Consider the following 12,972-nt stretch of genomic DNA (forward strand, 5'->3'; position numbering starts at 1 on the left):
CCCGAGCCGCCTGCTCCGCCGCCGGGCTCAGCGCGCCCAGGGCCCCGCCCGAGGTTACGGCAGCACTGGCGACGAGCAGCGGCGTCCACTGCCCACCGCGCCCGCGGGCTGCGTCCGACCCGTCGCCAGGGGCCGCCGAGGCCGGGGCTGACGTGCGCGCGGCCACCAGACAGGCGACTGCGGGTCAGTGCCCGTGCCCGGGTACGGCCTGAAGTCCGCGCCGGACGGAAAGGACGCCCTCAGCGGACAAGGACGCCGCAGAACACACCCACGGCCGCGCGCCGGGACTGCCCCGCCGGTGACTGGCAGCGCCGCCCGGGGGCGGGGCCTGAGCGGCGGAGCGGAGGAGGCTGGGATGCGCCCGCACGTCCCGGCCTCGGCCCCGCCCCCGTGCCTCCCTGTGATTGGCGCCTTCGGCCCTGGGGGCGGGACTTCGCCGGTGGTGCGCGCGCCGCGGTGACGTCAGTCCCGGCGCGACCTCCGGCTCCTCCGGCCCTCGCCAGGTCCTTCCCGGTGTCCCCGTCATGGCGTCCTCTCTTCTGCTGCGGCGAGGACCGTCCGCGGCGCTGAAGGTACAGGGGAGCCGGGCCGGCGGCGGGAGCCCGTGTGGGGCCAGAGCCATCCCCAGCCGTCCTGCTGGCCGCTGACCCGCCTCCCGGGTTCAGGGGAGGGCGCGGGCCCGGGGGTGGCCGCTGGGGCGGGCACTAGCCGGGCCCCAGCCCCTCGGCGGACCGCGATCCCCCGGGAAGCCCCCGGCGTCGGGACCGTTGAGGACAGCGTCTTGACCTCGTGTTCAGGCCGCAGAGGGGAGGAGGGAGCTCGGAGGGGCCTGGCTCCGCGGGTGACGCACCGGGCCTCCGCGGGGCGCCCGCCTGCCTGACCCCGCCTGTGAGGACGGGAAGGGACGAGGGCGTTCTTGCCGGGTGGAAATAAGGCCGTCTCCCGGGACTTACATTCGTGGCGGCTCTTAGGAAAGCGCGGACGGTTCAGTGCAGGTGGCGGGGTTCGGCTTCAGGGTCCGCCGTCGAGCCCCGGAGGCCCCAGGTTCCGAGCGATTGTTTGCGCGGCCGCGTACACGGCCCTGCTTGCGGTCGTGAACGTAGGACACGCGTTTACCTTCGCGCGCACAGCAGAGGCAGCCCCTCCGCGCCGGCTTCGGGAAGAGCGCTCGGCCGCGCCGGCTGTGCACCCAGTGCTTGCCGGTCCGTTAGACGGTCGCCGCTCGCCCTGTAAGCGGTTCGGAAGTGGTGGTCACTCGCGTACGCGTGAGCGACAGCCGGACGGTGTCTCTTCTGCTTAGCGCTCTAGGCGTGGGAGAGCGTTTTACAGGAAGAATCAGTACTTTGTGGGTTGGTCGGTGATCGGGGCTACAGCACAGTGTGCCCGGGAGCAGCTGTCTTGGCTTTTCTCGCAGTTACGTAGTTAATAACGACTGTCCTGTGGGGGGTTTTTCTTACAGTTTTTTTGGTATTTTCCAAAATTTCCGTAATACACATGTTTTGGAAATTGTAATGGCTGTGAGAAGTAGACCATGTGAATGACTAGTAATGACACGTAGTATTTCTGTGTCGCGCAGCTTCCGAATGGCTTTGCTCTAAAATGTCTGTATCTGTTCGTTCTTCTCTCAGACTGTGCTCCTAGAAGCACGAGTGTGTCGAGGACTTGCTTCCACGGTTTCCCTCTCTGCAGAATCAGGGAAGACCGAAAAGGGACTGCCGCCGAATTCCAAGAGGCAAAGTCCACCAAAAAGTAAGATTTTAATGATGTCCTAAGGGAAGGAGAATGCAGAGTAAATAAAGCAGCCTACTTTCCAAGCATGAGAAGTTCTACTGACTACATGATGTGATTCTTCATTTCTTTTTTTTTAAAGATTTTTTTAATTTACTTAACAGACAGAGATCACAAGTGGTTAGAGAGGCAGGCGGAGAGAGAGGGGAAGCAGGTTCCCTGCTGAACAGAGAGCCCGACGCGGGGCTTGATCCCAGGACCCCGGGATCATGACCTGAGCCGAAGGCAGAGGCTTTAACCCACTGAGCCACCCAGGAGCCCCTGATTCATTTCTAGCAGTGTCCAGATTATAATCAGATGTAAGATCTGTGACGGATTTTAGCCCAAACACATCAGACATGTAACAGCGTTTGACCCAATATTTAGCCCCAAACCAGTTCTGCCTGTTTCTTAAGAGCCATACTCTAACACGTAGCAAGGGGTGCAGAGTGCAAAGATTGGGGCATTGAGATGGCCCAAGTATAGATCCCACAGTCCCGTGGCAGCTCAGAAATCCACCTGGCTTTTCTTCCCCCAGTTGTGGCTTTTCTCAGTGTCTCTGAAACTCAGACTTTGGTTGGCCATGGTCCAGGGTTGCAAGCATCCTTTTATGACCATGGAGAGGGAGTTAAGGACAAGCACCGTTTTCCATTACAACTTACTTTGATGAAGCTCCATGTCTGATCAGTGTCCAGCTGTTTCCATAGTCATTTTGACTGATTGCTGATTGCATTTTTACTTCTTTCTTCTCCTCCCAAACACGATGTAGCATATCCTCATGGAAGGAAAATAGAAGAGGCAACAGTATATTTTAAATACTTCCGGTAATTTTCTTTTGTAATGCCTGTTCATTACCAATAACTATAGGGACACCTGACTGGCTCAGTCAGTGGAGCGTAAAACTCGATCTCTAGGTTGTGAGTTTGAGCCCCACACTGGGTGTAGAGATTACTTAAAATCTTAAAAAAATTAAAGATGTATATTGTAGTCTCTGCAGACCTTTATATGTGGTTTGGAATGATCATCTGAGTTGGTCTTATTTTCGTTTTCCATTTCCTCAGTTTGAGTATTTGAAAGTGCTTAGTTAGTTTTTGCTTTGTTCCTCCTTAGTAGGCACACAGAACCATTGGCAGCATTTAAAATATTGGCCCATTGTTGGGTGTGCTGGCCCCCGGCTGCCTTTCCTGCCCTGTCGATGTTGGCTGAGGAAACACCCCTTCTGGATGGCAGCTCAGGCAAATTCTGTTTAATTCAGAATGTTCTGTTCTGTTTAACTCAGTCCAGTGTTAAACCCAGTATCCTTTTTTTCCCCTTTTTAGCAAAACCACAGCACCATGATCTCTCCTAAAAGACGTTTACAGCTGGAATGTCAGTTCGATTCCGCACTGTGCCTGGCACGTGTTCGGTGTCTGTCAGTGCGCACCGATGATAAGTTTCATCTCGACTTAGGTTATCGCTGCCTGTGGTGGCTTTTAGTCCTGTATCTGCGCTCCTCCGTCCTAGGCTAATGGCACTGGGCTAATGGATATGTGAGCGGGATGGGTGCTGGGTCTTGGGACGGTTCTGGGTGCAGTTACGAGAAGGGAGCACCGAGCTGGGAGTTGGGCTCCGGCCTGTGTCGTTCCCGGCCCTGGACGCAGAGCCTCCCTGCCGGAGCAGGGCCAGCGGGAGGTGATAACGCACAGCACGTTTGTGTCCCATAATTTAAAAATCTCTCATCCGTGTGTGAGGAAAAAGAAAGAATGCTTCTAAATGGACGTGTGCAGGTCTCTGTGTCCGCCAAAGTGTCAGTAGTCGGCAGACCGGAAGAGGCTCTTCTTGCCGGGCACTTAGCCAGCTTGAAGCCCTGTCCATCCGTGGCTTCGGACGCTCCAACGGAAGCTGCCTGCATGCACACTGGGCCCCAAGCGCCCACCCTTGGTGTCGCATCTCTAGTCAAAGGGTCTGCCTCAGAGGCAGGACCCCGGGGTGACAGAGCGCCTTCTGGCTCACTGCGTCTGGAGCTCCAGCTTCTTGTGGCCCACGCGTCCCTCCCGAGGGGGGGCGCCAGCACAGATGCCCCAGTCCAGGGTCTCCTTGTAGGTCCCCCATCCCGCAGAACCACCGGGCTCCCCGGCTTTGATGTTCCTTTGAATGCAGGCACTAGCTGGGTTTTGCCTCAGTCGGTATTGACTTAATAACTTAATCGTTGACTTAATAACTCCTGTGTCACTTTGTAAAGAATCTGTCGGGAAGCCAGAGTTAATCGTCCATTTCCAGTCCTCACTTCAGTTTGAAAAGTGAGGACTCTCCGGAAATAGGGCTTTGCTGTATTTATTCCTAACCAGGTGCCAGGCACTGTCCCAGGCACTCCATCCAGTCTCTCGTCTGGTCCCCAGCACCCTGTGAGTGGACACTGTTACTGTCCCAGCGGTATAGACAACAGAGTCGAGGCGGGAAGAGCTCCGTGAGCTGCCCAAGGTCCCACATAGGGCAGTGGTGGAGCCAGACGTGAACCCAGCCGGTAATGCCCCACTGTCTGTACCGTTCATCGCTGTGCTGTTCTGCCTCTGGAAAAAAAATCTCAATTCTCAGGTATTCATTAAAAAACCCCAACTTTGGCGCCTGGGTGGCTCAGTGGGTTAAATCCTCTGCCCTCGGCTCAGGTCATGATCTCAGGGTCCTGGGATCGAGCCCCACATCGGGCTCTCTGCTCAGCGGGGAGCCTGCTTCCTCCTCTCTCTCTGCCTGCCTCTCTGCCAACTTGTGATCTCTGTCTGTCAAATAAATAAATAAAATCTTTAAAAAACAAAACAAAAAAAACCCCAACTTTATAGTCCTGTACATGTACAAAAGGAAAAGTTTTAATTAGCATATAAAATTTGAGTAGCAGTTGTGGAAACATGTGTTTGTTTTTGAGTGTGCTTTTTGGCCAAGATTAGTTCTGTGACCGAGTGAGAAGGTACAGAAGAATTCTGACGGAGCTAATCCACTTCAAACAGTAATAGTCATTTTTGCCTCTAACAAGGAGACCACTGGGGGTGCCCAACTGGCTCGGTCGGGGGCGCGCGCAAGTCTTGATCTCAGGGTTGTAAGTTCGAGCCCCACGTTGGACGTAGAGATTATTTAAAAATAAAAACTTTAAAAAAAAAAAAAGGCTTTGTTAGGGAGACCACTAAAAACTTGAAGGTCATGCCCTCATTTTTCATGAGTAGAAAAGAGATTGGGGAAGGACAGGTTCCGTTTTGAGAGGAGATAGAGTAGCAGTAGGACTTCTCTCGGTGCTGTTGCTAGAGCTCGTAGACCTTTACTGTGTGTAGGCTGCTGTGGTCGTTTATCTGGTCTCTGACAGTGGAAACAGTTCGCGGACGTCCCTGGCCTGTGCTGAGCCTCCCTGGCTAGAGTTAGGGAGCGATGCACTTTCCTATGTTTGTCAAGGAAGGTCAGCATCAAACTAGAACTCACAGCGTATGGGCTTCCTGCCTCCAGATAGAGGTTTCATGAGAACAAGCCAGTAGGGTCATAAGGTGAGAGCCGTCGGTCCTCTACACGGGACAGCTTTCTTCCAGTGACATTCTGCACTGCGCGGCGGAGTGCGGTCTCCGGAATAGTGGCTCTTAGTGGCAACTCTGGACCCATGTGGCAACTTCCTTCTGAGTCCCAAGTGGACCCCGGCCCTGTGCTGCACTAGGTCAGAAATCAGCTCATTGAAAAGCAAAATGCAGGGGCACCTGGGTGGCTCAGTCGGTGAAGCATCTGCCTTTGGCTCAGGTCATGATCTCGGGGTCCTGGGATCCAGTCCCCACATCAGGCTTCTTTCTCAGCAGGGAGTCCACTTCTCCCTTTCCCTCTGCCTGTCCCCCCAGCTCGCACTCTCTTGTGTGTGTGCTCTCTCTCTCTCTCTCTCTCTCAAATACATAAAATATTTTTTATTTTTATTTTTATTTTTTTTAAAGATTTTATTTATTTATTTGGCAGAGAGAGATTACAAGTAAGCAGAGAGGCAGGCAGAGAGAGAGAAAGGAGGAAGCAGTCTCCCCGCAGAGCAGAGAGCCCGATGCGGGGCTCGATCCCAGGACCCTGAGATCATGACCTGAGCCGAAGGCAGAGGCTTAACCCCCTGAGCCACCCAGGCGCCCCCATAAAATACTTTTTAAAAATGCAAAATGCAATACTTTATTTTAGTCTCTTGGCCTTTCTGTGGAATTCTTCCAATAATTTTAGCATGAATATAAGACACCTTAATGGTGTGCCTGGGTGGCTCAGTGGGTTAAAGCCTCTGCCTTCAGCTTGGGTCATGATCCCAGAGTCCTGGGACCGAGCCCTGCTTCAGGCTCTCTGCTCAGCAGGGAGCCAGCTTCCTCCTCTCTCTCTGCCTGCTTCTCTGCCTGCTTGTGATCTCTGTCTGTCAAATAAATAAATAAAATTTTTAAAAAAAGACACCTTAAAACATTTTTATTTCATACTATAGAAATTTCCTTTTCAGTTTCTAAGCAATACCACTGTTGATCCCATTTGAAATTTTCTTTCCGTTTTCAGTAGGCAATAAACCAACCTACAATGTAATTTTGATAACTTAGTTTGCAATTTTTTAAATCCCCACAACAACATTTTGGAAGATTCAGGTGTTGTAACTTTTCTATTCAAAGCAGTTTATCTAAGATACTCCCTATTTTAACGTAACTTTTCATACTTAGAAAATTTAGGGGCGCCTGGGTGGCTCAGTGGGTTAAAGCCTCTGCCTTCGGCTCAGGTCATGCTCCCACCTGGGTCCTGGGATCGAGCCCCGCATCGGGCTCTCTGCTTAGCAGGGAGCCTGCTTCCTCCTCTCTCTCTGCCTGCTGCTCTGCCTACTTGTGATCTCTGTCTGTCAAATAAATAAATAAAATCTTAAAAAAAAAAAAAAAAGAAAATTTAGGCTAGTGGGTGTGGGGGCCACTAGAAGTTTCTGAGCTAATTTAGGTACAGTCTAGAGAGAGTTCAAGTGTGCATACCCTCCTTTGCCTAATTTTTTTTTAAGACTTAATTTATTTATTTGACAGCGAGAGAGGGAACACAAGCAGGGGGAGTGGGAGAGGGAGAAGTAGGTTTCCCGCCGAGCAGGGAACATGACACGGGGCTCGATCCCAGGACCCCCCAGGATCATGACCTGAGCCGAAGGCAGACACTTGACAGCCAAGTCCCCCAGGCACCCCTCCTTTGCCTCGTTTTTGTGTTGAATGTGGTCCCAGAGTTCGTGTGTGTTCTGAGAGTCAGGGCATTCGGAATACAGACCCTGGGCCTGCCGCGCGTGGAGGCGGCAGAGCTGGTGCTGGCCGAGGGGCCAGTGGTGGCTGCCGTGGGGATGCCGGGGCTGGAGGGGGTGGTGGTGCAGGGTGTGGGCGTGAGCCGCCACGATCTGCTCTGGCTGGGCCATCAAGCCCTTAACGCGCCCACTTTCTTCTCAGTGGCCCGTTTCCGATTTGTGGTTATTCCTCCATTTTCTGCATTTCCTGTCCTCCTGTCACGTGTAGGTCCCAGAGCCCAGAGAACAGTGAGAAGCCGCTGTGGATACTGGGAAGACAGTAAAGTCAGGACTACGCTTCTTTCCACTTGAGAGAAGAAGGGTCGAGGTCTCTTTAGGATGAGATAGACTCTGGCACCTGAGAACAAAGCCGCTGCATCTGGCGTCTGCTCCGCTGCAGTGTATTTTTAAGTTTTGCTTTAGATTTGGAAAGTAGTTGTAACTTACAACACTTGTCTTATATTTTTCTTCAAATTTCTGTGGTTAGAAAAGATTTACTACCCGAGAAAATTGAATGAAGTTGGTTCTGATCAGCGTACTATGCAATCTTATTTTTTTAATGATTGACTCTACAAAATGCAAGGGTTTTACATTAGCACTTATTCTGTCTCCTCCCGCCCCTCCCAAGCTCAAAACTTGTTGTTTCTAATGATATACGCACCAAGTTATTTTAGACCTTTTCGGTTGTGTAATACTTTTCTGTGGCCGAGGAAGTCCCCAGATGACTTGTGATTTTGAAGGACTTCTCTTCCCCGTGGGGCACGTTCATTTGAATGACATTCTCCCCACCCTGTCACCCCCCTCCCAGCATTCGCACACGCACTTGCATGCACACACCCAAATGCAAACCAGGTGCTTGTCCCTGTCCTGGTTTTTGTTTTTGTTTTTTAAGATTTTATTTATTTGACAGACAGAGACACAAGTAGGCAGAGAGGGAAGCGGGGGGGGGGGGGGGAAGCAGGCTCCCCGCTGAGCAGAGAGCCTGATGCGGGGCTCAATCCCAGGACCCTGAGATCATGACCTGAGCTGTAGGCAGAGGCTTAACCCACTGAGCCACCCAAGTGTCCCATGATTTGCAGGGGGGGGGGGTTCCCAGAAAGTTCGGGCTCATTCTCTGTGGATGACTTTCTTAACATTTGAGAACCATCAGTTTTTTAAAGATAAGAAATTACCCATTTCTAAAACCCTCAGTAGTCATTTGGAAATATCTTTATAGTTTAACTATTTGAAATTTGGGTGAAATTATCATCAAAGAAGTTCTTATTGTGAAAAGTGGAGACAAGTTTGTTACTTCTGTTGGTAAAAATCCCTGTTTTTAAATATTTCAGCTGTGAAGAAAAATCTTCATGTGTCTTACTGTTCCCTATCACGTGGCTTGGCTTTGACCTAAGAATGCGTTCTCCTGGAACATTTCTTAGGCTGATTATGTTGAAAATATTATGATTACAAGTTGTTAGTAATGAAATGTCTTTGACTTACTGATAAATTTAGATTGTTTTACAAATTACTGAAAATAATATTCCTCTTTATGCCATTTCCTAGATGTAGTGGAACCAAAGGAGAGGGGCAAGCTACTAGCCACCCCAGCAGCAGCTGAATTGTCTAAAAACTTGTCTTCACCCAGTTCTTACCCATCAGTTGTGAATCTGGGCGGGAGGGTAGCTAGCCCTCGCCCCAGTCCTGAGGATAGCGTGCTATTCACAGATGAAGGGGTTCCAGAGTTTTTGTCAAGAAAGACTTTGGTAGAGTTTCCTCAAAAAGTTATGCCTCCATTCAGAAAAGAGGGTTCGGAGTCCAGAGCTGTTCAAGAGAACAGGGGAGGGACAGATGGATCCTCGTCCTCGTCCTCGTCGTCCAGCTCCTCTGACTCGGAGTCTGATGAGGAGGGCGGCGGCTCCACAGTTGACCCTCCGGTGACGAGCAGGGGCAGAGGAGGCCTTCCCAAACCGCAGGCCTCCCGTTCGCTTGAAAGCGGAGCCCCCAAAATCGCAGCTTCCACCAAAGAGAAGACCCGGTCCGAGCAGGGACAGCCAGACCTGAGCCCTCCAGAGAGGCCCCGGCAGGCAAAGAAGAAAGGGGCCCCTGTGAAGCCACTAGAGGACAGAAAAGACACCAAACTGAAAACCACAGCACCCAGGTTGCAAGCAGATAAGGAGTTGATGAAGCAAAACGTAAAGGAGAAACAAATGGGGAAAATACTTAGATCAAGTGAGAAAGATAAAGAAAGTCCCAAACCACTGGAAGTTAAAAAAGCCTCACCTGACCATGTGAAGTCGGGCTTGTCTACACAGCCGGCGGGCAGCCCCGCACCGGCGCCCACGACGTCAGGCTTGTCTACACAGCCAGCTGGCAGCCCCGCACCCGCACCCACGACGTCAGGCTTGTCTACACAGCCGGCGGGCAGCCCCGCGCCCACGACGTCAGGCTTGTCTACACAGCCGGCTGGCAGCCCTGTGTCGTCGTTAGAAGCAAGCAGAGCAGCGGGGCAGCTGCAGGCACCTCCTGAGACCAGAGATGGGCGTTTGGAGAAACAGGTCCTGGAACGCGATGGGGAGGGGGCGTTTCCCCCGGTCGGCAGGGAAGGTTCTGGAGAGCAGATAATGGGAGGAGTCCTGCAGGCTCGAGAGGAGACACTGGGAGACCAGGTACCACCAGTACAGCATGGGAAGCCGGCAGCCCTGGAGCTCGAGGGAAAGGACGAGACGGCGTCGACGCCTGGCCCGGCAGAGCGGGACGACACACAGGGTATACCTTGACCTCTGCTCTCTCGAGAACCTCCTTTCCCGTGCGGGTGGCGGGCCGCTGGAGGCCCAGGCGGTGTGAAGAAGTGTCTGCGGTAGCAGTGGGCCCCGGGCCGGGTCTCAGATAAGCAGAGGACTATCGGAATTGGCACAGCCCCGGGGCACTTTCCATTTAGGCGGAAGGGGAGGCAGGAGGCCTGGGTCATTTCTGGCCCCCCCACCCCCCTCCCCAGCTGTTTAATGTCCTTTCCCTTGACCTTGACTTGCAGAGCCTCTTCTCCGTGGAAGGGGTCTGGGGGACTCCGGTGGGCCGTGCTCACCCTGTGGGGCAGGCCTCCAGGGAGCGGTGCCTTTCCATTCCTTAGGCCTGAGGGGCAAGCCCGGTTTGGGGATAACTCAGTGAGCAGCGAGCGGCCCAGGTGCGCCCGGAGCAGCTTCCGTCTTCTTTCCCCAGGATGATGCTTCCTTCTCTGATTTACCCAAAAAACACGGTGGGCTATTCTGTTTTCCCATACTGAATTTTTATGAAGGGCTCTTTCGCTGTCATAAATGTTTAGTATTTTGTTCCTTTTGCGCTACCGTGTGGCGATGCACTGACATGTGTAGAGGGCTTGTGCTGTCGCTGGGTCAAGGCAGGCGGGCAGGGAGGGCTCTGGGCGCAGAGCCAGGCTCCGCAGAATGTCTGTAAAATGCATTACTAACAGCCGCGGCCCCTTCCTGTTTGCTCTGTGGTCTTCCTGAGGCCGCCCCCTCTTGCCTCATGTCCACTTTGTGGTCGTTGTTGTTACTGGTTGTGTCGTGTGGACAGAATTTATGGCTTTTCTTCTCTCCGTTTTCTCCCTCTTTCATTAATATACAGAAGTGCCCGCGCTTGTCAGACTGGTCAAGGCGTCAAGAACCGCACTGCTTCGGTCCTTCTGCCGTAAACTGCAGGGCAATGCCCAGACTTTAGGATGACGACAGGGTTTGCACATTGCAAACGATTTTGAAAACAGTTTTCTTCTGATTTTTTACGGACGTGTTCTTTTTCCTGCATTCCTTGTGCCCTTCGGAGGCTGAGGCCGCCACTGCCCTGGAGCACGGCCCACTTGCAGGTGTCCCTGGGCAGTGTTCCTGCCCCTGCTGCCTGGCCCCTTGCCTCTGGCGGGCTTGATTTTCACACGAGTTTTCTGAACCCCATTTCCCTTCAGTTAGCACCATCCGTGTATCTGCTCTGAAGATGTCCCTACACGCATCGGGAGGCTCTCCTCGAGATTGAAAAGGTGTCAGGTCTGAATAAGACATTGTTTTTGTTTAATACAACTGAACACATGAAAAACAAAACATTTGCTATGAATCCAAGTAGGGAATCTATTTAGGTCCTTTTCCGTGCCCCCCAGGTAGAAGTTGGGAGAGCCCCATTGTTAGAAGTCCCGGACCAGTAGGCACGCCACCCGCAGCCCCCGAGAGCCACACCTCTGCCCTCTGACACCGCCTGACCCCGGGGCAGGAAGGGCTGCATTTCCTTTGCTTCAACCACACACTTGGACTTCTAGGATGACCAGACGTTCTCCACAGGAAGAAAGTTTCCAGTTTATATATTTTAGTCTGAATCTACAGTATACCAACAACTTTTTCAGAAAAAGTTGAAAACTCGACACGTCATTTCCATCCCCCTCGAGCTGTGTGGTTGTGTCGTTAAAACAGAGTCTGACGATTCTTAGCAGGCTCGCTTTGGAACAGTTTTCCCTGCTGGTGGTTTGAAATGAGACCGCTCTCTGACAGATCTGGGGTCTTTCCTGCATCTTTAAGTGGCCTGAAGATGACCCCGTAACCGTAGGCATTTTCAGAGTTCTACGAAGTCGGGTGTTAACGACTCGCAACCGTCCCATTGGGAAGCGGGTGTGTTTTTGGAAACGTTTTCAGCTCGTTCCTTTATTTTGCTTCTGAAGACCCTGTTGCTTTCACAGGCTTTTCTGTTTGGACCATTTATTTCAGGCAGGGTGTGTGAGGAGTGCTGGGTGCGCCCGCGGACGCCCTTCTGTCCCGTGTCCTCACAGGTCTCGCTTTCCCCCCCGCAGAGCCCGCTCAAGCCGCCAGCCCCGCCGAGCCGTTCGATAACACCACGTACAGGAACCTCCAGCACCATGACTACACCCCGTACACCTTCTTAGACCTCAACCTGGACCTGTCCAAGTTCAGGATGCCCCAGCCCTCTTCCGGACGGGAGTCCCCTCGCCACTGAGCGCTCCCTTGACAGAAGAACGCTTCCGGTGCCTGGGCAGCAGAATAAAACCCGCTCCGGCCATGCCGTGCGTGATCCCTGTCCGTTGGCGGCGAACAGCGAATTCGCGGCACTTCGTGTAGCTGTGCGTTCAGACGCTTCTGTACACGGGGTTTGCCCGTGAGCCGTAGCCTCAGAGAGTCGTGGGCACCTTGCATCGCTGCGATCCGCTGTGTCTGCTCCCCGGTCTGTCGTTAGTCTGTCTCACCAGCTCGGCGCTGGTGAATGTAGTGATACCTTCAAGTATGGCAGACCTGGTTCTTGGGAAAGCCAGACTAGGAGTTCTGGTTCCAACCACTGTACTGCAAAGAAAATAAACACTGAGTTACAGCGCTTCAGTATTAGAGAAGGAACAGAAGCCTTTTGTTCACCTGCGTCGGGCATAGGCTGTCAGCTCGGGGATGTGTTCAGCGGGGTGGGGTTGGGGCCGGAGGTTGGTTTCGTGGGGTCCGGCAGAGCAGCTCTGCCCCCGATGGCCACGGCGGACTCTGGGCTCTTCAGGCTACAGAGGGTTTCTGGGTCGGCCGCGGGGCCTTCCAGCACTCACGGTAGCGTCACTCACGCCTGGGGTGCGAGTAGTGTGGGGAGGGACTTGGGTGGTGGTGGGCGGTGTCTCTGCACCGGCGCCCGGTGGGGACGAAATAAACCATCTCCTGGGAGAGAGTCCCGTCCGGTGAGGTTACTCCGAAGCAGTTATGGAAGGTGGGCCCGTTTGTTAGGGCGGCTCAGCTCCGCCTGAAGGGGACCCTCCCGCCGCCCCACCTCGAATCCCTATCATTCTAGTGGTTCGCTTTGTTCTCACACGGCGGTTGTCGATGGGCCCGGACTCCTGGACGATACGTCGCTTCGTCTGAATTCTGGTCCTTGGTCTTTTCGGTGCACAGCAAACGACACAGTGTCTTTGTAAATTACAGTTCATTTTTCTCTAATCCCGCATT

General features: G+C 53.2%; 1 protein-coding gene across 3 annotated transcripts; it reads left to right on the forward strand.

Moving 5' to 3' along the window:
• Positions 1–424: 424 nt before the first annotated feature.
• Positions 425–12,378, forward strand: LOC111155738 (NADH:ubiquinone oxidoreductase subunit V3). 3 transcript variants are annotated; one of them, XM_022516104.1, is made up of 4 exons: positions 437–572; positions 1,629–1,749; positions 8,573–9,775; positions 11,832–12,378. In XM_022516104.1, the coding sequence occupies exons 1-4, from the start codon at positions 525–527 to the stop codon at positions 11,993–11,995; spliced, it is 1,536 nt and encodes a 511-aa protein (XP_022371812.1). In that variant the 5' UTR covers positions 437–524; the 3' UTR covers positions 11,996–12,378. The 3 variants fall into 3 exon arrangements, with proteins under 3 accessions (XP_022371814.1, XP_022371812.1, XP_022371813.1); XM_022516106.1 differs by lacking the exon at positions 8,573–9,775 and having other exon boundaries at positions 425–572; XM_022516105.1 differs by lacking the exons at positions 437–572; positions 1,629–1,749 and adding an exon at positions 4,290–4,341.
• The last annotated feature ends 594 nt before the right edge of the window (positions 12,379–12,972 follow it).

This window comes from Enhydra lutris, unplaced genomic scaffold, assembly GCF_002288905.1.
Source record: "Enhydra lutris kenyoni isolate GAN:26980312 unplaced genomic scaffold, ASM228890v2 scaffoldscaffold43, whole genome shotgun sequence".
Lineage (NCBI taxonomy): Eukaryota > Metazoa > Chordata > Mammalia > Carnivora > Mustelidae > Enhydra > Enhydra lutris.